The 25,726-nt window shown below is 52.3% G+C and overlaps 3 protein-coding genes across 3 annotated transcripts in view; all 3 read right to left on the bottom strand.

Annotated features, from left to right (window-relative positions):
• LOC117888476 (cAMP-dependent protein kinase catalytic subunit alpha-like) overlaps nt 1–18,092 on the bottom strand; it is a 104,837-nt gene extending 86,745 nt beyond the window's left edge. The window contains exons 1-2 of the mRNA XM_034791913.1: nt 18,005–18,092; nt 17,486–17,614 (exon numbers count right to left, since the gene is read on the bottom strand). Of these exons, the coding sequence (XP_034647804.1) occupies nt 17,486–17,614; nt 18,005–18,067 (192 nt within the window). The 5' untranslated portion in view covers nt 18,068–18,092. The remainder of the gene's footprint in view (nt 1–17,485; nt 17,615–18,004) is intronic.
• Nucleotides 6,600–11,219, bottom strand: LOC117888468 (protein NYNRIN-like). Its single transcript, XM_034791899.1, has one exon. The coding sequence runs from the start codon at nt 9,755–9,757 to the stop codon at nt 8,168–8,170; it is 1,590 nt and encodes a 529-aa protein (XP_034647790.1). The 5' UTR covers nt 9,758–11,219; the 3' UTR covers nt 6,600–8,167.
• Nucleotides 18,093–18,682: 590 nt separating the features above from the next.
• LOC117888478 (cAMP-dependent protein kinase catalytic subunit alpha-like) lies at nt 18,683–22,032 on the bottom strand. The gene is made up of 4 exons (XM_034791916.1): nt 21,898–22,032; nt 21,380–21,506; nt 21,100–21,200; nt 18,683–19,081 (listed from the first exon to the last, which is right to left on the bottom strand). The coding sequence occupies exons 1-4, from the start codon at nt 21,952–21,954 to the stop codon at nt 19,022–19,024; spliced, it is 345 nt and encodes a 114-aa protein (XP_034647807.1). The 5' UTR covers nt 21,955–22,032; the 3' UTR covers nt 18,683–19,021.
• Between the last annotated feature and the right edge of the window lie 3,694 nt (nt 22,033–25,726).

Here is a 25,726-nt window from a genome sequence, read left to right as displayed (position 1 = left end):
TCATGGTTCCCTCCCCACTCTGAGATACAGATGTGGGGATCCGCATCTTACATTTTACCAGTTTAGGTTAAAAACTTCCCCAAGGCACAAATTCATTTTCTTGTCCTTGGATGGTATCGCTGCCACCACCAAGTGATTCACACAAAAGTTCAGGAAAGGGTCACTTGGAGTCCCTATTCCCCCAAAATATCCCTCCAAGCCCCTTCACCCCCTTTCCTGGGGAGGCTTGAGAATAATATACCAACCAATAGGTAACAAAGTGAGCACAGACCAAATCCCTGGCTTTTAGGACACTGAAAATCAACCAGGTTCTTAAAAGAAGAATTTTATTAAAAAAAAAAGTAAAAGAATCACACCTGCAAAATTAGGATGGATGGTAACTTTACAGGGTAAGTAAAAAGATTTAAAACACAGAGGATTCCCCTCTGACTCTGTTTCCAGTTACAAAACAGGAATAAAATTACCTCTTAGCATAGGGAACATTCACAAGCTAAAACAAAAGGTAATCTAACACATTTTCTTGCTATTACTTACAATTTCTGTCATTTTAGATATATTCTTTCAGGATCTTTTTAGGAGCTGGGTTACCTGCTTGGTCTCTCTCTTTGTCCCAAGAGGGAACCAAAACAAAGAGCACAAACAAAAGCCTCCATTCCCCAGATTTTAAAGTATTTTTTTTCCCCATTGGTCCTTCTGGTCATATGCCAACTAGGTTAATTGAACTGATTAACCGCTTCCAGGTAAGTGATTCTGTACCTCTGGCCAGGAGGGATTTGATGTTACTGCATACATAAAGGTTGTTACCCTTCCCTTTATATGTATAACAGAAGGTAACTTTACAGGGTAAATAAAAAGATTTAAAACACAGAGGATTCCCCTCTGACTCTGCTTCCCAGTTACAAAACAGGAATGAAACTACCTCTTAGCATAGGGAAAATTCACAAGCTAAAACAACAGGTAATGTAACGTATTTCCTTGCTTTACTTACAATTTTTGTAATCTTAGATTAATCATTTCAGGTATGTTTTCAGGAGCTAGGTTACCTACTTGGTCTCTCTCTCTCTCCAGAGAGGGAATGAAAACAAAGAGCACAACCCCCGCCCCACCCCCAGATTTGAAAGCATCTTCTTTCCCCATTGGTCCTTTTGGTCAGGTGCCAACTAGGTTATTTGAGCTTCTTAACCCCTTATAGGTAAAGTGATTCAGTACATCTGGCCAGGAGGGATTTTATATTACTGCATACATAAAGGTTGTTACCCGCCCCTTTATATTTATGACACAGTTGGAGCCAGCCTGAATATGCCTGGGGTCAGAGGTCACTTACGTCAAACTCAGGGAGGGTGATGGTGAATCTGAGCAGGGCTGTGCTGCTCCTAATGGCTCTGGCTCTCTCCTGGGACACCCTGGATACAAGCCAGAAGTTTGATGTGCTGTGGGGGAAGGAAGCAGGTGAGGATCAATGAGCAGGTGCACATACTATGCAAATGAGCCTCTTCCCATCCCCACGGGGCTGAAACATTGTGCACAGGGGGGAATAGCTGAGTCATTAATCACAGAGCTTTAGAAGGGGATTGCTGCTCCCAGGACGATGCTTGTAACCTGCAGGTCACAACATGTCCGTGTCTTTCTAGATTGGGACAATGTTTGGTGTCGGGGCTGGTCCAGTCTTCCCTGAACTCCTGATTCCTGAACAGCTCACCAGGAAGGAGACAGACCCCTCACCCCTCCCTGGCTCTAAAGTCTTTGGTGGGATGAAGGGAGTGACTGTGAGCACAATCCCCCGAGGAATCTCAGGGCCTGTCAGAGAGAAGGGCTGATTCCCTGCGGCCCTCCTATTTCTCTAGGAAGGACCTGTGCCTCTTCTTTGAGGACCAGCTCCTGGACCTCACAGGAGGGGTTCAGACTCTCACTACCCAAGCCAGCCAGGGCCCCTGTGGTTAGTTCTGAACAGAACCAGGCAGAGCTCTGCCTTGAAGTCCCAGCTCCTTCCTCTGTCCTTCAAGGAGGAAGGGCCTGACACTGCATTGCACCGACTGCCCCGACCCAGGACTGCCCACTGGGGGCCCAGCTAGGAGGACAGACTGGAAAATGGATCTTCCAGTCTCTCCTTACCAGTCCTCCTAAGAGTTCAGGTAAAATTGCCCCCCGCCCCTCCACATGGGGCTCACCTCCAAGATGTAGTGGAGCCTGACTGTGTCTGAGGACTCTGCCAGCAGGTTCCCCAGCATGGCATCCAGGAGCTCTGGCAATACCTTGTGCAGAGCCTGCAAAGCAAGGGAGAGGCATGGGTCAGAGTTAGGGAAACTGGGGCTACACCTGCCACAGGATGGGAAGAGGGGTCTCTGGGAAGCACTGCTGAGACCCCCAGATACATATCCTGGCCGTGTCATTCACATCCCATTGCAGGCAATTAGCAAGGGTTCATGGCAGGATTTCAGCTGGCTCTTCAATCCGTGACCTTAGCAGGTCTCTGCGGAGGGCCTCATAGGCAGCAGAGTATGGAACAGCCAAGCTGCTGTGGATAGAAGCTGGGCTGCTGGGTGGAACGCAGCATGTGCAAGGAAGGAAGGAAGGAATCCCCCAGGGAGGGGTAACGTGATCCCCCCTGGAGGGAAGGATCCAACTCTGCAGCTTGTTCCATCTTTGCCCACCCCACCCCATCTCTGGAGCTCCAGCGAATCAAGGAAGCAGAGAAAAGAGGCCACTCCTGCTCCTGGCAGGGAGGAGTAGGAGGATGATCTACCTGGACTTGGGTGATTCCTTCTCCGTGCCCAGGGTGAAGACGGCGTGCAGGGCAGCTCGCAGGAGGTTGGGCTCCAGCTCCAGCTCCAGGGCAGGTTTCATTGTGCTGGCAAGAGAGAGGAGCCTCTATTAGACTGTGCAGTGCGGAGATGGGATTGGCACCAACATGGACATGAAACTGCAGGGAAATAGGCATAGGCTGGCGAGAATGGAAACTGAGGCACTGAGCCAGGGAATGAAAAAGCCAAGACCTCACAGACCGACAGTGGCAGGGCAGGAATAGCCCCTGTTCCCTGGATCCTGCTGCCCCTCTATATCTGACCCCCGGAGTGAGCCTCTCCCCAAGGCCCCTGTAATGTTACTGAAGTGAAAAGAACAGCCCAGCCAGGAGAGAGTAAACCTCCCACACCACCTCTGCCAGAGGAGCCACCCTTGGGAGGTGACTGGGGATGGGGAGGAGCAGTGACTCCCAGCCCTGGGCCTGAGCAGCACTGGGGTTAGTAGAGACGGGCCGGGGGGGATGGGGAGGGGGGCTGTCTCGGTACCTGAGGTTGCCCACAGCGACCAGGGAGTTGGCAAGGACGGTGTCGGGTGGAGAGTCATCAGGCAGCTCCTGAAACCCAAAGGAGACAAAGGAGCGTGTCAGATTCAGGCCCCACTGACACTTCCCAGTGGGGCAATTATACAACCAGTGCCCCACACGGCCAGGAGGATCACCCCACCTGCCTCCCGCTCCTCCGATTCCTTCCTGCCCATCAAACTTGGCCCCCTCCCAGGATTCCTGCCCAGCTTAGTCCCATTCCCCTTCTTCCCTTCTCCCTGTCAAAACTGCCCCCATCCAACACCCTCCCGACTACTGAGCTGGGACCATCTGATTCCTTGTCCCCCAGCCTCAGCTGCCCCTCTAGCCCCACGATTCCCCATTGCCCACTAGTGACCAATCTCAGAATTTCTCCCTTCTCTTCTCCCCAATCCTCAGGCGCATCTATCCCTACCCTCTGCTGCCCCCTCCAGCACCACCCAACCCCTATCCATTGGACAGAGAGACCCCTGCCCATCCCGTGTCTCCCTCCTCACTCCAGCTGTTGGGCACCGTGTCTCACTCACCACAATCCTCTCCACCACAGCCGCCTTGCAGCAGTGTGGCTCCAGTGTGTCCTGCCTTCTCTGCTGTGCAGCGAGACAGGCTGGATGGCGTGAAGGAACATGAGCTGCTGGGCCTCATCCTGCAGCCACCAGGAGAGGGGTTGGGGAGAGAGAACCTGTTAGCCAGGGACCTCCCTGCCCCACCCACACCAGCTGCAGGGCTCAAGCCTCCATGAAGGATAGTGGGGATCCACCCATTGTCCAAATCACCCACGACTCCTACACAAGCAGGGTCAGGATCTGGGACAGTGCCTGTGGGGGGAGGAGATCCCAGCTGGTGTGTGACAAACACCCCCATCTTGGGGGTCCCAGAGCATGCAGGAGAAAGGTCCCCATTAGGGGTGGTGGATCATCAGGGACAAGACCCTCTGCAGGGGGTCGGGTGCTGGGAAGGGGCAGGACAATCTCGGTCACAGCCCAGTTTGGGAACGTTTGTACCTTTTCTCTGCCCTGGAGCTGCTCTTGCATGCCCTTTAGAGCAGCCTCCTCTGTGGCCACGTCCACCCATTCCTCCTCCTGTCCTCTGAGTCCCTGTGGGTCCCTGCACCAGGGAGAGAAGGGGACAGGGTGACTCCTGCTGCCATTCGGTGGAAGGACAGGGGCATGGTGGGGTGAGCAGGGTTAATGTCCCCCCTCCTCCCCCTCAGGGACCCAGGGCGGATTGGGCCCCACACTTCTCCTGCTCAGGGATGTGTCTTCAGCCCCCAACAGCTTCAGGAGCCCCTAGGAGAGAGCCCCCCGACTGTTCTGGACTCCCTGGGAGGTGCCTGACCCCCCGGAGCATCAGAGATGCAAGTGGCAGCAGCTCCCGCTGCCCCCATTCCCAGATCCCCTTGCTGCTGGGGCAGCTCTGTGCCTGCTGCTGGTGTCAGTGGGTTCGCGTGGCTCAGGCCCCCCAAAGCACTGGTAGAGCGCCTGGGCCCAGGGTGTTCACAGCCCCGTCTTCACCAGGGATTTCCCTACACCCCTCCTGGATTTCCCCAACTCCCCCCTCCCCCCAGTTTTGTGAACTAGTTACATGCAGTGTTGCCATTTTACTGATTGTTTGGAAATTTGAATTGAAATTGAAACATTAATACACACTTTAAAAGCATATAAGGTGTATGATGAAAATACGTGTATCTGAAAAAAGTATAATAGATTTGAAAAGTATGAACATAGACTAGTTTCCTTATACAGCTGTTGTTTTTTATTTTAACCTGTCTGGTCATTCAGTGACAGACCTGCGGGTGGCTATATTACAACAGAAAAACTTCAAAAACAGACTCCAAAGAGAGACTGCAGAGCTAGAATTGATATGCAAACTAGACACAATCAACTCCGGTTTGAATAAGGACTGGGAATGGCTGAGCCATTACAAACGTTGACTCTATCTCCCCTTGTAAGTACTCTCACACTTCTTATCACACTGTCTGTACTCGGCTAGCTTGATTATCACTTCAAAAGTTTTTTTTCTCTTAATTAATTGTCCTCTCAGAGTTGGTAAGACAACTCCCACCTGTTTATGCTCTCTGTATGTGTGTATATATATCTCCTCATTATATGTTCCATTCTATATGCATCCGAAGAAGTGGGCTGTAGTCCACGAAAGCTTATGCTCTAATAAATTTGTTAGTCTCTAAGGTGCCACAAGTACTCCTGTTCTTCTTTTTGCGGATACAGACTAACACGGCTGTTACTCTGAAACTTGTTGTTTTTTATGACAATGTCAGTGCATTCATTTCGGTGATGTTGGCTAACCTAATTGTTAGGTAAAAAAGCAAGTCCTCACTCACCTCTCCAGCATCCGAGTTCGTGCGGAGTTGGTATGGGGCTCACAATCTGTCAGAGACCAGACACCAATTCATTGATCAACGGGCTCACACTATCCTTAGCTTGAAAAGCTTCAGAGTAAGTGTGGCAAGTTTATTAGGGGTGAGCATCAATATTTATACACAGAAGTAAACAAAGTGATTAACAGATCATAATGGTCATGTATAATCAATCAAGATTCTACAGGATAAAACAGGTTAAAATGTAAATTCAAAAAGAGAAAAGGGGAGATGGCTACTTAAGGGGAGGGGTGTGTCATGAGTAGTTCACAGGTCAGAGCTTTGATTAAAAGTTCAGACAGAGATATCAAGTCTGGGTTAAGTTTAAGCTCATCAAAAGTTCAGACTCAACATTCCTCCATTTGTAGCTTTGGGATAACTATTTACCAAAAGCTACACCCCATTTTAAGGAGCCAAGGGCCGCTTGGCAATTTCAGCCTGGGCCAACTCGAAGAGAGTAAGGCCCTTGGCTGAAGTAGGAAAAGAATAAACTGACCCACATGAGCCTATGAGGGAGGGGACACACTGAATACAGCAACACAGTATTATAAGGATTACTATGGCCCCAACAATACCCACCAAGAGTTTTTTAACCCACCCAAATCCAGGCAGCCAATTCCATAAGGCTCCCCACCAATCATAAGGTGGCTGTCCAGAGGAGTAGTTCTTAGCCATTTCCCTTAGATGTTTGGTACGTTGAAAAGTGTCAGAGTAGGTGTCATTTACAAAAACACAGCATTCTTCATTTATGAGGGCGCAAGTTCCTCCCTGGGCTGCTAACATTATGTCTAAAGCCATTCGGTTTTGCAAAGCTAACTGGCGCAGCTGGGACATTTCCCCGGCCTGATTCTCAAATAGGGTCGCAGTTTCATTGGTTAAAGATTCTAGTAGTCCCTGTAGACGTATGACACCACCCCTCAAGCTAATGAGACCAGCCCACCGCTGCCATGACAAACCATCACGGATATTAATATCTCTGAAGGTTTCACGGATGTTACGAACGTGGGGAAAATGAAGGGGAGTGAGGGAGATGCGAGAAGGCGGTGTTAGCCACGCTAAATAACATGACCCTGCCCAATCAGGGGAGAGAAAGTAATAAGCTTTGGGCCCGCACATCCAGTATGTTCCATACAATGCGTTTCGGGTATTCCATTTCTCAAAGTAGGAGGTAACCCACCACCCGTTGGACCACTGTTCCCCTGGTAACGCAGCGGGGTCGTTGTGCGAACTGCAGAGGCACAATTTGGTAGTGGTGTTTTCAAAGGGCAATGTAGTACTGCTTGAGCAGTTGTAGAAGGCAATCGTATGTCCCTTAGCAATTAGTTGGACACCCTCGTGATCTGAGCAGGGCTTCTTAAAAGCTGACTCTGAAGGCTTGCCCACCCATGAAAAAGTTGGATCGGGGTGAGGGATCCACATATGGGATAAGTGGGATGCGCAAGGCTTGAAGCCAAGATTTTTACTAAAGGCGGTGCCATTAAAATACATGTTGCATTTACTTGTTCCCACAAAAGTTGACCCCTTTTCTTTAACAAAACACAGTGATCCTGTCTGATTGGTTACCCTGAGATATCTGTTAATTGGCACTCCTGTTTTGTTCCATGTAAGATCGTGTTGGACTGGATCTTTTACTCTAGCTGGTGGCATCCAAGTCATATTAGCAGTGGTCAGGGGAATGGGTGTGAAGGGGAGTCCCTGTTCTGCATTTACTGGAAATTGAGTACATACCCAGCAATTACTTCTATTTCCTAAAATACGAGTTTTAACCTCGTGGGAATATCTAATAAAAGCATTATCTTCATAAGCAGAAAATAAACTAAAAAGGCATAATAAAAAACATACAGTTGTCAGAATAAAAGGTCCTCTCATTTTTGCCGAGTCAATTTAAGTCTGATGTCTGAAAGAGGTAAGCTGGTCCACTGGTCGGAGGCAGTGTCCTCAGTGGTGGCAAGAGCTGCTGGTCCGTCACTGTGGTCCACTACGGCTGGCTTGACGTGGGAGTGGTGGATCCAGGATTTGCGTCCTTCCAGGAACACTGCAGTCTGGGTTGTTAAAAGAACCTGGTGGGGTCCAGTAAACCTCGGCTGGAGGGTGTCGCCACGAACGAACTTTTTGGCCCAGACGAAGTCCCCTGGTTGGAACGGGTGGATCTGTTCTTCCAGCGGCACGGTCTGGGAAAACTGTGAGCCTTTCCAAAGGGTACGGAGGCGAGCCTGTAGGGAGAGAAACTGGCACGCGGTCATATGATCCCCTCCCAATAGTGAAACATCAGCACGTGGTAGCGCCCCGCCTTTGAAAGGGGGTGTCCATAGAGCAGTTCAAAGGGGGATAATCCCAATACACGGGTTGGGCGAGTACGAAGGTGAAACAGGACCAAGGGAAGTACCTGAGGCCACTTTAACCCTGTTTCCTGACAGTATTTAGCCAATGTAAACTTAAGCTCCCTATTCATACGCTCAACTTTCCCGCTAGACTGGGGGGTGGTAGGGTGTATGAAAGGAGTGTGAAATGCCCAGTCCTTGTTCTAAACGGCCAAGGACATGACCAGTAAAGTGAGGTCCGCGATCTGAGTCAAGCACGAGAGGGATGCCAAAACGGGGTACAATGTCTCTAAGGAGAACCTTCGCCTCTGTGGCAGCAGTACAATTAGCAGTAGGAAAAGCTTCGACCCAGGAAGTCAGAGGGCAAACCAAAACAAGGAGGTGCTTTTTCCCAAAAGCCTTTGGCATATCTGCAAAGTCAATTTGAAGATGTTGAAATGGAGCAGCAGGCGGAGGTCTTCCACCCTTAATTTTGTTAAGAGGCGGAGCAGGTCCATTACGCTGACATGTGCTGCATGCTTTCACTATTGACAGGCAGTAGGGTTGAATGCCTGGAGCATACCAAAAGCGAGCGATGGTGTCCACAAGGGCGTGCGTGCCGTAGTGACCCCCCTTATCATGGTGCCAGCGAACTGCCACGGGGTATGTGGAGCGAGGGAGGCAGACTCGGCCATCCGGCATAAGCCAGGTCCCTTTGACCAGAGTGGCTCCGAGGCTCTCCCACGACTGTAGTTCAGCAGCGGGTACTGGTACGGGGCGCGGTGGAGTAAAGGAGGAGGCTGAAATAGCCAATGTGGGCATGGCTAAGGGTAAGACGGCAGCCGTCTTGGCGGAGGCGTCAGCCAGGGCATTCTTACGGGTGACGGGGCTATCATCTTTAGTATGGGCCCGGCAGTGAACTACAGCCAGGACCGAGGGTTCTTGGAGGGCGTCCAAAAGCTTGTGGATGGGGAGGAGGTGCTGAATGGGTTTACCGGCAGCTGTCTGGAAACCTCGAAACTTCCAGAGGTGGATGTGACATTGCACAACTCCAAAAGCATACTTGCTATCAGTAAAAATGGTAACGGTCTTACCAGCGGCCAACTGGCAAGCTCGGGCCAGGGCATAGAGTTCGGCGGCTTGGGCTCCCCAGTTGCCTGGCAGTGAGGCGGCCTCTTGAATGTCCCATTCAGAGGTGACTGCATAACCGGTGAAACGCTTGCCATCAGCATAGAAGGAGCTTCCGTCCGAGAAGAGGATGCAATCAGGGTTGTCCAGTGGCACGTCAAACAGGTTGTCCCTTATCTGTAAGATGCTATAAACTACTTCCACACAGTCGTGCTGATCCTGGAGGACTGGCAGGTCAGGAAGTAAGGTAGCTGGATTAAGGGGCCCACACCTTTCAAAAATTAGGTTAGTGTCTTCTAAGAGTTCGGCCTCTAGCTGTTGCTGACGATGGGCCGAAAAGACTTGGGTTGTGCCCCTACGCAGAAGGGCTGACAAGGCATGAGAGGTCCAAACCGTGGTAAAATGACCCAGGGTCAGGCTCTTTGCCTTTGTGATCAGCAGGGCAGCTGCTGCCAGAGTCCGGGTGCAGGATGGGGTTCCCTGAGCGACAGGGTCGATCTGCTGAGAGTAAAAAGCAAGCGGGAAATGGTGGGGCCCGCTCAGCTGGGTAAGGACACCACTAGCAATTCCGCCCCTCTCGTGGACAAAAAGGTGAAAGGGTTTGCTGTAATTGGGGGGGCGGAGAGACATGGAGGAAGCCACACTGTCCTTGAGTAACTGAAAGGCTTGGATCGTGTCCGGGGACCACTGCAAAGGGTCAGGAGCAAGGTTAGCAGTGAGTCGGTGGAGCGGTTTGCTTAACTCCCCGCAGGACGGCAACCAGGGGCGACAGAAGCCAATTAATCCTAAGAAACCTCAAAGTTGTTTCTTGGTGTTTGGCAGAGGGCAGTTTTGGATAGTCTTTATGCGGACTGGGTCCATTTGTCTCCCCTCTGGGGTTAACAGGAAGCCCAGATATCGGACCTTCTGTGAGACCCACTGAATCTTGTTAGGGTCTACCTTGTGGCCTCTGGTGTGTAGGTATAATAAAAGTGCCTTACCATCGATGTGGAGGGCAGCTTCTTCGCGGTTACCTAATAGGATGTCATCTACGTATAGGACTAACGTGGATCCCTGCGGACTGGTGAAGCCTTCCAAGTCGTGGCGGAGGCATTGGCTGAAAATCTTGGGGCTGTCTCTGTAGCCTTGAGGAAGTCGTTGCCAGACATAACTTTGTCCCTCCCAGGTGAAACCAAAGAGATACTGAGAGTCTGGGTGCACAGGAATGCTGAAAAAGGCTGATTTTAAGTCAATAACAGTGAACCACTCAGCATCCCAGGGGATTTGGCTGATGATAGTAGCTGGATCAGGAACTACTGCATGAAGAGGGACCACATACTGATTAACAACCCGTAGATCCTGTACAAAGCGCCAACAAATAGGGTCTCCGTCCTTTTTAGGAGGCTTTCTGACAGGCAGTATAGGGGTGTTACAGGGAGTGCGCTGAGGGCGGACTAGCTTTTGTGCAATGAATCCCTCGATAATGGGGCGGATGCCCTCCCGGGCTTCCAGCGACAGGGGGTATTGAGGGACTGACGGGGGGGTTAAGGAGGGCTTCACTTGAATCCTTACTGGCTCTGCCGAAAGGAGCAGGCCAACATCAGTGTCAGAAATTCCCCAGAGGGTTAAAGGCAAGTCAGTGAGGTCAGGGGAGAGAGGGGGGGTGTTTCCCAATTACCCTGAGTTGGGGCCGAATCTCCTAACACTGTCATCAATAATCCTACCCCTTCAGGAGTGCAGGTTAAAGTAGCCTCAAGCTTACAGAGTAAGTCCCGGCCCATCAAAGGGATCGGACAAGCTGGGGAAAAAAGAAAACGGTGAGAAAAACATTTATCAGCATAAATAACATTTAGAGGCAAAGTGAGTCCCAGAGACTGTGGGTTGCCCTTCACCCCAGTTGCAGTTTTAACCTCAGAAGATAGCCAGGGAGAGGGGGCATGATTTAAAAGAGAGAAAGTAGCTCCAGTATCAATGAGGAAGGAGACAGGCAGTCCTTGGACTGAAAGGGTTAGACGAGGCTCTTTGCTGGGAGGGGAGAAAGTGAGGAAGGAGCCGGCTAAAGACATTAAGGAAATAAGACCATCACATTGTTTGCCTTCGCCCCCGGGGTACCGTCATTNTCAGACAGAGATATCAAGTCTGGGTTAAGTTTAAGCTCATCAAAAGTTCAGACTCAACAACAAGATACCTTTAATTAAAATAAATTTAATGTTAATAAGTACCCCTGTAACAATGTATAGTATGTATGATTTTTGGGGGGGGGAAAAAAATCCTTTATGGTAATGATGCTTTTCAGCTGTTACCTGTGAACAAACTTAAAGCTTAATACAGCAGGAAAGACATTGTAACCTTGGTCTGCTGTAAAGGGAAAACTGAGGTACACCACCTCATGGATTTAATGACTGAACAGTGGGATAATTTCCCCATAACTCTTAAAAGATAGAAGCCATTAAAACCTGGCCTGCCTATAGAACAAAAACACAGGAAAGTATGGAGGTAATTCCTCTTGTTTTGCCTGCAATCAGCAAGGGTATTTGTAAAAGAAAGGAATATTTTAAGCAATAATGAATGCCACCCCAAAAGGGGTAGAAAAAAATGTTATTTTTGTCTTTCAGAAAAAGCTAATATCAGCTACAGGACAACCTAATAAGAAACAAATAAAAGTGGGTATGCTTATCCATGCCTGTTGCTCCAAAGCCCTGTAGTAAAGACATCTCACTAGGATCCTGTATGTGGGATAAAATGAATAATGAGACCAAAGTACTGTATAATGGGCTATGTGTATGTGTTAATTCTTGGGGGGGGGAAGTGTTTTAAAAGAATGGAAGTGTTAGCAACCTTCCAATAGACAAATGTAAATGTAATGTAAGTAATGTGTTTACAAAAGGTAAAAAGGTAACATAGTTCCTAAAACAAACAAAAGGGCAATGTGGGAAACCGAACCATTCATATTATACATGCAAATGGCAACATGTTAAGAATTGCCACTGCAGAAAGACATAACAGCTTACCATTGGTATAATATATTTTCTGAATGGTCTCCCACAACTACTGGCGTACTAATGTTACTAACCCTAATTGTTTTTTATTTTAAATTGTATGTGTTTAATTGTAACGTTTGAAATGTTGGATAAAACAAATGTATGCAAAGCTAGAGCCACAGGCCCAAATCACCTCCCAGTATTTTCTATTACGTGGACTAAATAAGAAGTGACACTGGCGATTAATAATCTTAGTGTCAAAAGGGAGCAGGATCTTATAGTGTCCCATAAGAATTAATGTATGATTTGATTTCATCCCTGTCAGCCACCCTTTTTGAATAGCAGAAAGGAATGACAGACCAGAACAATCCTTATGACTGATTATGGTCACCCTTTTGTTTTAGAATAAGTTATAATGTCTACTATGGTTTCCTATCTGTATTACAAAGTAGGCCTCTAGTTAAATATACATTTCTTTGTTTTAAGGTTTAGTAAGTAAGAAACAGGATTCTCTATTGTGTCTATGTTAAGTAGATTAGAGGAACATGGAAGGCCTGGGTCTCAATGTAAATTGTCTTGGTTATTGATTGTAAAACTTAGCAAGGTTTAATTTGCAATGCCTTTTTGCTCCATATAAAATACTACTGTTTGTATTCCCAATCTGTGTGAATAAGGAATGTATGCATTAGGAAAAGATAAGGTGTGAAGGCCATTGTTATAGCCAGAGTCAAGGAAGAAGAAGTAAAGAGACTTAAAGGACATGAAAGAATCATCAGGTACTGCTTACTATCCAGATGGCTGTTAAACTGTCTGGCATCACAGCATGCATACATGCTTCGCAGTGTAAGAAGGCACCCCCCAGCAAACCAATCACCTCAGGACCACGCAGAGTCAATTTTGACTCCAGAAGAAGACGTAGAGGAACAGCCTGCAATACCTTACCATCTACGCTCTCGTAAGGGTTGCCAGAAGCAGACGAGGACCTAAAGCAAGGCCCAAAAAGAAGCAGTAGTGAGCCTAGCACCTGCTGCCTGGTGGATGTAAAACTGTGACTGCGGTTCCCTCCGTTGAGGTTGTCAGAACCGGAAGGGCCTTGCCTCCAACATGAGCCTCTGGTGGCGCCTGTTCCTCGGCTGCTGGTGTCTTAAGGTCTGGGGAGTCCACAATGACAATTCTTTTATCCAGCAGCAAGTGTGGATAGCTCAGACTCTTAATATTTCTAATTGCTGGGTCTGCAGCCACATCCCAGCTCACTCTCAAGCTGGTGTTCCTGTCCTGGCAATCCCACTCAATTCCCCAGACCTCACTGGAGGACCTCGTCCGTTTAACAAAACCTGGAACAATAATGACACTTGGGAAGCAGTGGGAATAAATGTATCTAAATGGATAAGTGTGGTGGAGGGAAAAGGTCATTGGTGTTGGATCTGGGAAAAAGTCATTGCCTTCAGCATATTGTGGCCAATGGTGTATGGGATTATTCGAACAAAACTAAAGAGTGGCGGGCCGGGTATGGGGATATGAATTTTTTCTCGACCTGGGATCAAACAGAAAAATCAATCTCCTGTTCCCCCTACAGTAATCTTAGTGAAAACAATACAATCTTTCAATGCCATGCAAATAACACCACTCCTCGTAAGGAGAATTACCCTGTGCCCTTTGGAGGATATTACTCCTCCTTTGTAGGCACCTATGTGACAAATGGGTGCAACCGACCCTTCCCAGCCTTAATAGGCTATCATTGGGTTTGTGGGACCAAAGCTTATACTGTGTTACCAGCTAACTGGTCAGGTATCTGTTATCCCGCCTGACTCTTCCCACAATTCCGAGTGCTAGGGTCTTTCCCATGAGAACGCCTTCGTAATTTCAAGCGAAGAAGAAGGGACTTATCAGATGCCCAATGGTATGTAAATAACATAAGCCCACTGAGCTGGGAAGAGGCCATTGGCGGTTCCCTTATCCCACTTGGGGGAGTAATACACCATGCAAAAAGGCTCCTAAGGTTACAAGCAGTAGTTGAAATAATGGCAAATGAAACCGGAGAGAGTTTAAAGACCCTGGCCAAAGAAACAGGGGCGATCTGACAGATGGCCCTCCAAAACCGTCAGGCATTGGACATAGTGCTGGCGGCCAAAGGAGGGACCTGTGCTCTCATTGGAAAAGAATGTTGTGTGTTCATACCTGACGACACCAATGAGGAATAGATCGTGCTAGTCACTTAGAACAAATTGCATATCTTCCCCATGAAGAGCCAAGTTCTTTATGGAAGTGGCTAAGTAACCTATTCAATTTCTCTGGCATAGGAAACTGGTTGTTTCAGGGAGCCCTGACTATCCTGTGTGGAATCCTAATGATTTTTGTATGTTTTCAGTTAATCTCCTGTTGTATCCAGAATTGTGTAAGGTATGCCACCAGGGTGACTGCCCCAAAACAGAGTGCTAATATGATGATGTTAAATATCACTGATGAACCAAGAGATAAAGAACTATTAATATGTGGAACCCAGTAATTGTTGGTCTTTGCATAAGCTTGACCAAAAGGAGGGATTGTGAAAGTGAAATGAATTATATTAAAGAAATAGAATGAATTAAAGAATGCTGTATGTACCTTTAAGTAGAAATGAGAAATGCTGCAAGCCAGGGGGGCAGAAAAAGCAGACATTAACTGCTTAACTTGCCACTTAAGGGCAATTGGTGAAGCATTAGTCTTAGATCGATAAGAGTTAACAAGGAAGCAGGATATGCATATTGTGCTCCATGCATATTTTACAATTTTGCTCTCTCTGTCCCTTTGTTTAGTTCGCACCCTTTTATCTGTATAAATAAGACTGTTTGAATCTTGCATGGAGGCTCACATTATCTGAATGTATTAGCAGAGCACTGTGCTAATAAAACAGAGTGGTCTGACAAACTATGAGTCCTGAGTCTAACTTTGACAGGTCAGATAGGACTCTCCCACTCTGCTCCGCACCGGCAGCAGCGAGCTCCAGGTGAGGGACCCCTCCTCTTCCCTCCCCCCTTGCCCCGCAGCACACTCACTCTGCACCACTGTCACTGCACATGCTCCTAGGGCCCCTCTCAGGTACAGGAAGCCCCCTTGCTTCCCCTATGCTGGGGGGGGGGGCTGCCATTATATGTGGCCTCCCCTGCTGCTGCCCCTCACCGTAGCCTCACTGGGGATGGGGCTTCCCCTTGCTCAGCATGGGGCAGGAGTGGTGGGTGGGGGAGAGGGCAGGGTGTCACAAAATTCAACCAAGCCCCAGCTGCTTAGGTCCAGGAAGCCCCCAACCCTGTCTCCCCTGCAGTGGGTGGGTGCTCGGGGGGAGGGGACTGCCATCACATTTGGCTTCCTTCCTCCCCTGCTTTCCCTTACTGTAGGGGGGGGTGGGGCTGCCCCTTGCCCAGCGTGCGGCAGGCGTGGTGGCTGCGGGGAGGGACAGATTACAGGGTCAAACACTTACCGAAGCCCCAGCAGCTGCTCAGGTGAGTGAGGTCCACTGCAGATAATCAGGTCTCCTGTGGGAAGTCCCCTCGCGTCTCTTCCTGGTGAGTGCCAGGGGGAGGGAAGGGCTGCCAAGCACATATGTGCTCCTCCCGGTCCTGAGTGCAGCAGCCATGTGCCTCAGCCTGCTGCTGGTGTCTCTTGTTGCCATAGGCAGCAGCAGCCAGCAGCGTGTGCAGGCAGGCAAGTGAGAGCCATGCGCAACTTTCATTCCGGCAGAGACGCTCGGGCAGGGGATGCTCAGGCAGGGGGGGGCCCACTCCAGGCAGGGCCAGGGGAGAGACCCAGCTCCAAATAGTGGTGGAGCAGGGCCCTGGCCCTGAATATTCCTGGAGCATGGGCATCACGAGCCCACATAACTTGCCGCCTATGCTCTAGACCGGAGTGACTCTCAGCCAGCGTAAAACAGGAGGGTTTATTGAGCATTTGAACACAGCATAGGAAACTCTCAGGGCCCTCAGGCCTGGCCTCCCTCCGACACTACCCAATTCCCCTGCACTCCACTGGGCGCACAGCCAACCCAGCCTTGTCCTAGTGCTCCACAGGAGGGGCGGTGCTGGGTGTATTCCGAACGGGGAGGAGACCCATTCGGCTGAGGTCTGTAACGCTGAGCATGGTGCCCTCTTCTGGTGACTAGCTACAGTTCAGTACCCCCTTTCTTCTCTTCCACAATTGCAGCTCCCGGAGTTGCGGCTGCCCCGGGTCTCAGCCATCCGGCAAGCTCACGCTGTGAAACCCCATTCTGGGGGAGCTTTTCAAAGTCAGACCCCTCTCTCCTATGCCTGCAGGCTCCAGCCAGTTGGTGCTTAACTCGGGCGGCTCCTGGTCGGCAGCGCAGCGGGGCTAAGGCAGGCTCCCTGCCTGCTCTGGCCCCACGCTGCTCCCGGAAGCAGCCACTGGGGAGTGGGGCAAAGGGGTCTGCGCACGGCCTCTACCTGCAGGCACCGCCCCTGCAGCTCCCATTGGCTACAGTTCCCGAGCATCTCCAGATTTACCGCAGTGTGAGAGCAGAATCTGGACCCACCAGGAGAGGGCCTAGGCTGTGGAGGGCCCTCGCATGTGAACTTAAGACACCAAGAAAGCTGTGGAGCTCGAAGGCACAACTATCTTTGCTCTCCCCCCTACACAAAGGGTGTAGTTCACAGGCCCCAAGATCCAGGTTCAGAGAAGAGGGTCCAAGCCCCATTGCCGGGGGCTGAATTTTAGCTTTCACAGAAACTCCATCAGGAGGAAATGATCCCACGTGATGATTTCAAAGTCTCCGCAAAGCCAATTGTGCATGAAGGCCAGCGCATGGGAGCCGGAAACTGAAACTGACTAGGAACGAAACCAAAACTGTCCAGGTTGGGGGAGAGCGGGGGAAGTATCACTGTTCAAAATATGGAGTCAAAAGCAGAACAGAAGAGAGTGAAAAAGGAGAATCATCCAAACTGATTTTTCGTAGCTCCAAACGTGATCCCAGACGTCACGCCAGGAACGTTTGTTCTCAGGATACAAGAGACGCCGACTGTGCCCTTCGACCCCCTCAGCACAGCTTTGGTTTTAAATAGGAAACAAATCGAGGGGATAGTGGGAGTTGGGGGGGAGAAACAGCCTAGGGCTGGCAAGCAAAGGACAGCTACCTTGAAACAATACTCTAGTTTGACGAGGAATTCAAAGTTGACAACCTGGAGGATGCATTTCTCGTTGAGGGTGTGCTCAATTTGTTTGAACTTCACTACCTGGGAGAGAAAAGGAAATAGCAACATCAGATCTTCCTCTGCTGGCGCAGCACCCGCTGCGCCTCCCACACACTCCCCTCTCCTGCATCCCCACACAGGGTTCAGCTCCAAATCCCTCCCCCGCACGGGGGATTCCATGGCCTCACGCCAGATCTCCGCAGCAGCCCCCAGCATCTCACCTTCTGTTTATCCAGGATCTTCATGGCATAGTGATTCCCGGTCTCTTTGTCTTTCACCAGCATCACCCTCCCAAATGAGCATGTGCCCAAGATCTTGATTCGATCAAACTGATCCAACCTGGCCGTGTTCTGGAACGGGGGAAAAACAAACCTGATGTGGGGCCAAACTGGTCTTGGGGGCATCAGGAAGGAACCTGCCCAGGACAGTGGGATTTGCACTGCAAGACTGGACGGGTCTTTAATGACCATGAGTGGGTCAGAGCTTCGGTTTTTATACCTCACCAGAAAGGCAGCCCCTCCAGGGTAAGTATTGACTGTGACAGGAGAGTGCTCCCTACTGAGCCCCCCCAGCCCCGCCCCCCAGGAGCAAAAATAACCCCAGACCCTCAGTGGAGGCTGTGTGGCAAGGTGGCTCAGAGTTGGGGAAAGAGATCCAGGGGTGACTGCAGAGTAATCAGCCTGGGGCTGCAGAGGCCTTGGTTGGGGGGGGTGGAGTGATCTGGGTTGGGAGCACAGTACCTGGGAGGGGTTCTCCCATCTCTTGAGGAAGTCTTCTTTGGCTTTGGCTAGGAACTCCTGCATTGTAAGGGAAACAGAAAGGGAGCAGCGTGAGGAGCCAGGAGGGGTGGGACACCCAGCCTGGTGGACAGGGCTCCCCTTTCAGCCCCTCTACCCCCCGCTCAGCGAAGAGGCATGCAGGCAACTCTGGTTATGCAAAACCTCAGCCGCTGGAAGCTGCTCCCCAAGGAGAAACCCACTGCCCATGAATTACCTGGCTGGAAGTGGGGTGATCTTTGGAAAGCTTATTAGCAGGCGTGTTGGTTCTTTGCTGGGTTTTAAGAGGGTTTCCCTGCAATGCTTTTACCTTAAGAATCCATGTGCTTGCTAACAACTGTGTGGTACCTTATACCCGTGGGAGACTGGGCTGTTTGGAGCCTCTGAGGAAGGAGAGCAAAGCAGGCCGGCTGAGGCCAGTGGCATAGCCAAGTGGAGGGAATGGGGGAGCGATAAAAAAAAAAAGGCGCCGCCCGCTGTGGCACTTTTACTCACCCGGTGGTGCTCCAGGTCTTCGGCGGCACTGAAGGATCCGCCGGCGAAATGCTGCCGAAGACCCAGTGCCCATCGACCTCCCTGCTGCCAGAGTCCCAGGAGCTGCTGCTGTCCCACGGGGAGCAAGCCAAGCTGCTGGTGCTGGGACAGAGATCCTCCACCTCCTGGCCTGGGGAGGCTGGAAGGTCTGCAGTGCTTGCGCAGGGTGCTGACTCCTGCTGGGAATCACGGCTGGGCTCCTGGGGTCCGTGCATCCCACACAAGAGGCCCCAGAGTCATCCTGCCCGGCTCCCCTCCTGGGCTGAGTCCCGCCTGCCCAGACGCATCTTGGGACAGCTCCTATTGGGCCTGGCACCTGCTGGGGGAGCGGGTTTCCCCTGCCAGAAGGTTGGGCACTTCCACTTCCTGACCTGGCTGGGAGCTGCTTCCCCGCCAGCGGGGACGGAGGGGCCACTCTGCTCCTGGGGAAGATGGCGGCTGCTTCCCTCAGGCTCTGGGGCCACCTGCAGAGCCTTCTTCCTGAACATCCTCAGGAGCCTGGCCATCCTGGAACCGAGCAGGGAGCAGGCGTGAGTCTGGGGTCAAGCCCTTCCCCATCCCTGCCCCAGCCAGAGCAGCTCCTCCTCCCGCACAGGGGTGTAGGGAGTGCAAGCTGCACACTGACAGGAGCTCAGTGCATGATCTGCTCCCAATGTTCCCCCTGGGGCTGCAATACCCGGGGAGTCTCCTCCTTTTAGAGCAGTGAGGTCAGTCACAAAGAGCATTGGTCACTTTGGAGAGGCAGCCTCCTCCTCCCCTCCCAGGCCACACTCCCGCCCAGGCGAGAGAAGGAACAGAACCCAGGAGTCCGGACGTCTCCTGGCAAACCATTCCCCAGGTCAAAGTCACAAAGTCCCGACCACAGAAAGCCCAGGGCACCCTCGTTTCCTCCTGATGGGTCCAGTCTCTTTCGGGGGTTAAGCCCCCCTGCCTCCTGGAACCGCATCTCTCTGAGCCTTAGCACACCTGTCTCTCGCCATGGGCCCCCTCAGGGAGTCCACTTGCCCCGGGGCCTCCACTTCCAGAGGGAATAGTGCAACCCTGTTCTCTAGACCGGAGCGACTCTCACCCAGCGTAAAACAGGAGGGTTTATTGAGCATTTGAACACAGCATAGGAAACTCTCAGGGCCCTCAGGCCTGGCCTCCCTCCGACACCACCCAATCCCTCTGCACTCCCCTGGGCGCACAGCCCACCCAGCCTTGTCCTAGTGCTCCACGGGAGGGCGGTACTGGGTGTATTACGAACGGGGAGGAGACCCATCGGGCTGGGGTCTGTAACGCTGAGTGTGGTGCCCACTTCTGGTGACTAGCTCCAGTTCATCGCCCCCTTTCTTCTCTTCCACCATTGCAGCTCCCGGAGTTGTGGCTGCCCTGGATCTCAGCCGTCCAGCCAGGTCACACTGTGAAACCCTGTTCTGAGGGAGCGTTTCAAAGTCAGACCCCTCTCTCCTATGCCTGCAGGCTCCAGCTGGGTGGCGCTTAACTCGGGCGGCTCCTGGTCGGCAGCACAGCGGAGTTAAGGCAGGCTCCCTGCTTGCTCTGGCCCCATGCTGCTCCTGGAAGCAGACACTGGGGAGTGGGGCAAAGGGGTCTGCGCACTGCCTCTGCCTGCAGGCACCGCCCCTGCAGCTCCCATTGGCCGCAGTTCCCGAGCATCTCCAGATTTACCCCAGTGTGAGAGCAGAATCTGGACCCACCAGGAGGGGGCCTAGGCTGTGGGGGGCCCTCGCATATGAACTTAAGACACCAAGAAAGCTGTGGAGCTCAAAGGCACAGCTATCTTTGTTCTCCCCCCTACACAAAGGGTGTAATTCACAGGCCCCAAGATCTAGGTTCAGAGAAGAGGGTCCAAGCCACATTGCTGGGGCCTGAATTTTAGCTTTCACAGAAACTCCATCAGGAGGAAACGATCCCAAGTGATGATTTCAAAGTCTCCACAAAACCAATTGTGCATGAAGGCCAGCGCATGGGAACCGGAAACTGAAACTGACTAGCAGGGCCGGATCCAGGGTTTTGGCCGCCCCAAGCAGCCAAAAAAAAAAAAGCCGCAATCGTGATCTGCGGCTGCACTTCGGCGGGAGGTCCTTCGCTCCGAGCAGGAGTGAGGGACCGTCTGCCTAATTGCCGCCGTATAGCTGGACATGCCACCCCTCTCCGGAGTGGCCGCCCCAACCACCTGCTTGCCACTGAATAGCCGGTGCTTGGAGCCGGCCCTGCTGATTAGGAACGAAAGCAAAACTGACCAGGTTTGGGGGGAGGAGGGGAAGAATCATTGTTCAGAACATGGAGTCAAAAGCAGAACAGAAGAGAGTGAAAAAGGAGAATCATTCAAACTGATTTTTCTTAGCTCCAAACCTGATCCCAGACGTCACTCCAGGAACGTTTGTTCTCAGGATACAAGAGACGCCGACTGTGCCCTTCGACCCCTTCAGCACAGCTTTGGTTTTAAATAGGAAACAAATCGAGGGGATAGTGGGAGTTGGGGGGGAGAAACAGCCTAGGGCTGGCAAGCAAAGGACAGCTACCTTGAAACAATACTCTAGTTTGACGAGGAATTCAAAGTTGACAACCTGGAGGATGCATTTCTCGTTGAGGGTGTGCTCAATTTGTTTGAACTTCACTACCTGGGAGAGAAAAGGAAATAGCAACATCAGATCTTCCTCTGCTGGCGCAGCACCCCCTGCGCCTCCCACACACTCCCCTCTCCTGCATCCCCACGCAGGGTTCAGCTCCAAATCCCTCCCCCGCACTGGGGATTCCACAGTCCCAGGGCAGATCTCCGCGGCAGCCCCCAGCATCTCAACTTCTGTTTATCCAGGATCTTCATGGCATAGTGATTCCCGGTCTCTTTGTCTTTCACCAGCATCACCCTCCCTAATGAGCCCGTCCCCAAAGTCTTGATTCGATCAAACTGATACAAATTGGCCATGTTCTGGAAGGGGGGGAAAAACAAACCTGATGTGGGGCCAGACTGTCCTGGGGGCATCAGGAAGGAACCTGCCCAGGACAGTGGGATTTGCACTGCAAGACTGGATGCGTCATTAATGACCATGAGTGGGTCAGAGCTTCGGGTTTTATAGCTCACCGGAAAGGCAGCCCCTCCAGGGTCAGCACCTACTGTGACGGGAGAGCGCCCGCTACTGAGCCCCCCAACCCCGCCCCCCAGGAGCAAAAATAGCCCCAGACCCTCAGCGGAGGCTGTGTGGCAAGGTGGCTCAGTGATGGGGAAAGAGATCCAGGGGGTGATTGCAGAGTAATCAGCATGGGGCTGCAGAGGTCTTGATTGGGGGGGTGAGAGGTGATCTGGGTTGGGGACACAGTACCTGGGAGGGGTTCTCCCATTTCTTGAGGAAGTCTTCTTTGGCTAGGAACTCCTGCATTGTAAGGGAAACAGAAAGGGAGCAGCGTGAGGAGCCAGGAGGGGTGGGGCACCCAGCCTGGTGGACAGAGCTCCCCTTTCAGCCCCCTCACCCTCCTCTCAGCGAAGAGGCATGCAGGCACAAAGGGGGTGGGGATTTTAAGCGTATCAGCAAGATGGAGGTGCCTGGTTGGCCACAAAGGGTGGCTCAGCTAGGGATTGGCTAGAGAGAGGTCCACGTGGGGGCGCTCCCGCAATACCCCCACCGCCGGACCTCTCCCTCGACACACCGAACAGCCCCGTCAGGGAGGGCTAATGCAGCCCCCAGCACCTACAAAAGGGGGCGCACTTGTGTCTCTACCCCTCCCCCCCCCCGCTGAACATACCACTCGGGGGTGCCTGTTCCATGCCCTGCAACAGACAACCTGCACTCCACAAGGAGACACTCATACAACCCTCCAGTCAAATGACGTTAAAAGGCATGGATCATGTTGCCCTAATGGGAGGATATGGGATCTACTACTGCTGCCAGCAAAGGGGATGAAGGGTGAGGAGATTCCCCCTTAGCTCAAAAGGCAGAGACATGTATGTACCCTTCTTTCAACCATGCAGGCAGCATGCACCAATGACACTAACAGCCCACAAGGGGGTGCTCCGCACACACACAGACACAGCTGCAGAAAGCAGCCGTGAAAGTCGCAAACCCCAGTTGGGCTTTGCCCACAAAGGGGTTAAAACGACCAGCCGCAGCCTCCACAGCAGCAACCTGGGAACAACCAGTGCCCCACTCTCTGGCATCCAACCAGGTGATCCTTCCTTCGCCAGCCGGTCTCCCCGTCCTTGCTGCAAGATCCCAGAACCATGGGAGGGGGGAGGGGGATTGGCGCAATCTGCAGCAGTTGGAGGGATATTTGGTACCGAGAGCTCCTTGTATCTTTCCTTGCCTCCCGCTGCTCCCGAGAGGGACAAGTCCCGCAGCTCTTAATAGTGCAAGAGATGCCCACGGGATTTGAATGGCTGCAGCAGCGAGGCCAAGCACAGAGCAGCAGCAGGGGGTGGCTTTGAACTCAGAGCTCACCCTGACCCCCACCATCACATGCAAGTCTCCCCCACACCAGAGGTGTATAAAGTTAATTTTCTCCCCCGGGGATCACTGGTGCTCAGCCACCAGGGAGGGGACAAACTAAAAGCCTAGATCCAGATCTGGGTGCTGCGGTTCTTGGGGTCACGGATGCACAGCCCAGGAGTCAACTCCCTGCTGCCCCACTCTCACCACTACAACCCACTCCCTTCCCAGAGCTAGGGAGAGAACTGCAGGAGCCCTAGCTACCAGCCCCCCGCTTGAATCACTAAATAGCAACACTTCTGTGGAAACCTGGCACCACCGCGTTCCAGTCCTGTCCCTGCCCTAAAGAAAGGGCTGAGAAATAGGCCAGGCGAGGCCCTGAAATGCACCAGCGAAGCAGGACAACATCCTACAGACGTGACTGATTCACTGCCGGGGGGAAGGAGACCGAGATTATGGGGATTCCCCTGATCCCACAGGATAGGGCAGGGCAGCCCTGAAAGGGTTCCGGGGACCAGCTATTTTCTGGCTAACTATCCCCGCCCACACCCCCTTCACCCTCTCGTCCCCACACTCCATTTCCCATGGAGCCCCACAGAGGGGAGCTGAATTCACATCTGCTTCCCCCAGCCTCACGCGGCTCAGTCTGTCTGACCTACTTTCACTTTCTCTCCTACTCTATCTGGATTATTTATAGAAACAGGCTTGGCTCACCAGCCACTGTCTCCTGCCATTGATCCCACCCCTGGGAGGGGGTGGGGGGATCCTTGCCTGGACACAGGACAGATAAGACAATTTCCTGCACTATCCTGGCCATACCTTACAGAACTAAGTTTAAGTAGTTTAGGAGTTCATTGCATTACAAAGGCAGGCAGTTATGTATTATTTTGGGACTGTATGCGACATCTCCGATGGAAACCCAGGGAAGGGTTATGGGCTTTGAGGGACCATCTGAAACTATGGGGCCTTTTAAAGTTAAGTACGTTTCCCAGGAAATCTCTAGGGGGAGGGGTATGCAAATGTAACACTTCTGGTTATGCAAAACCTCAGCTGCTGGAAGCTGCTCCCCAAGGAGAAACCCACTGCCTGTCAATTACCTGGCTGGAAGCGGGTGATCTCTGGAAAGCTTATTAGTAGGCGTGTTGGTTCTTTGCTGGGTTTTAAGAGGGTTTCCCTGTAATGCTTTTACCTTAAGAATCCATGTGCTTGCTAACAGCTGTGTGTTACCTTATACCCATGGGAGACTGGGCTGTTTGTAGCCTCAGAGGAAGGAGAGCAAAGCAGGCGGGCTGAGGCCAGTGGCGTAGCCAGGTGGAGGGAACAGGGGGAGCGATCAAAAAAAAAGGCGCCACCCACTGCGGCGCTTTTACTCACCTGGCAGTGCTCCAGGTCTTCAGCGGCACTGAAGGATCTGCCACCGAAATGCCGCCGAAGACCCGGTTCCCATCGGCCTCGCTGCTGCCAGAGTCCCAGGAGCTGCTGCTGTCCCACGGGGAGCAAACTGAGCTGCTAGTGCTGGAACAGAGATCCTCCATGTCCTGGCCTGGGGAGGCTGGAAGGTCTGCAGTGCTTGCGCAGGGTGATGACTCCTGCTGGGAATCACGGCTGGGCTCCTAAGGTCCATGCATCCCACACAAGAGGCCCCAGAGCCATCCTGCCTGGCTCCCCTCCTGGGCTGGGTCCCACCTGCCCAGACGCATTCTGGGCCAGCTCCATTTGGGCCTGGCACGTGCTGGGGGAGCAGGTTTCCTCTGCCAGAAGGTTGGGCACTTCCACTTCCTGACCTGGCTGGGAGCTGCTTCCCTGCCAGCGGGGACGGAGGGGCCACTCTGCTCCTGGGGAAGATGGCAGCTGCCTCCCTCAGGGTCTGGGGCCACCTGCAGAGCCTTCTTCCTGAACATCCTCAGGAGCCTGACCATCCTGGAACCGAGCAGGGAGCAGGCGTGAGTCTGGGGTCAAGCCCTTCCCCATCCCTGCCCCAGCCAGAGCAGCTCCTCCTCCCGCACAGGGGTGTAGGGAGTGCAAGCTGCACACTGACAGGAGCTCAGTGCATGATCTGCTCCCAATGTTCCCCCTGGGGCTGCAATACCCGGGGAGTCTCCTCCTTTTAGAGCAGTGAGGTCAGTCACAAAGAGTATTGGTCACTTTGGAGAGGCAGCCTCCTCCTCCCCTCCCAGGCCACACTCCCGCCCAGGCGAGAGAAGGAACAGAACCCAGGAGTCCGGACGTCTCCTGGCAAACCATTCCCTAGGTCAAAGTCACAAAGTCCTGACCACAGAAAGCCCAGGGCCCCCTCGTTTCCTCCTGACGGGTCCAGTCTCTTTCGGGGGTTAAGCTCCTCTGCCTCCTGGAACCGCATCTCTCTGAGCCTTAGCACACCTGTCTCTCGCCATGGGCCCCCTCAGGGAGTCCACTTGCTCTGGACCCCCGGGGCCTCCACTCCCAGAGGAAATAGTGCAACCCTGTTCTCTAGATCGGAGTGACTCTCACCCTGCGTAAAACAGGAGGGTTCATTGCAGGGGTCTCAAACTCAAATGACCACGAGGGCTGCATAAGGACTACTGCATTAGCCCGAGGGCCGCATCACTGACACCCACCCCTTGCTGGCCCCGGCCCTTCCCCTACTCCACCCCTTCCATGAGGCCACGCCCCTGCCCCACCTCTTCCCTGCCCCCATTCCAACCCCTTCCCCGAAGTCCTCACCCCAACTCTGCCCCCTCTCTGCCCC

Source organism: Trachemys scripta, chromosome 16 (genome assembly GCF_013100865.1).
Source record: "Trachemys scripta elegans isolate TJP31775 chromosome 16, CAS_Tse_1.0, whole genome shotgun sequence".
Classification (NCBI taxonomy): domain Eukaryota; kingdom Metazoa; phylum Chordata; order Testudines; family Emydidae; genus Trachemys; species Trachemys scripta.
This window is presented reverse-complemented; position numbering and strand designations above follow the sequence as displayed.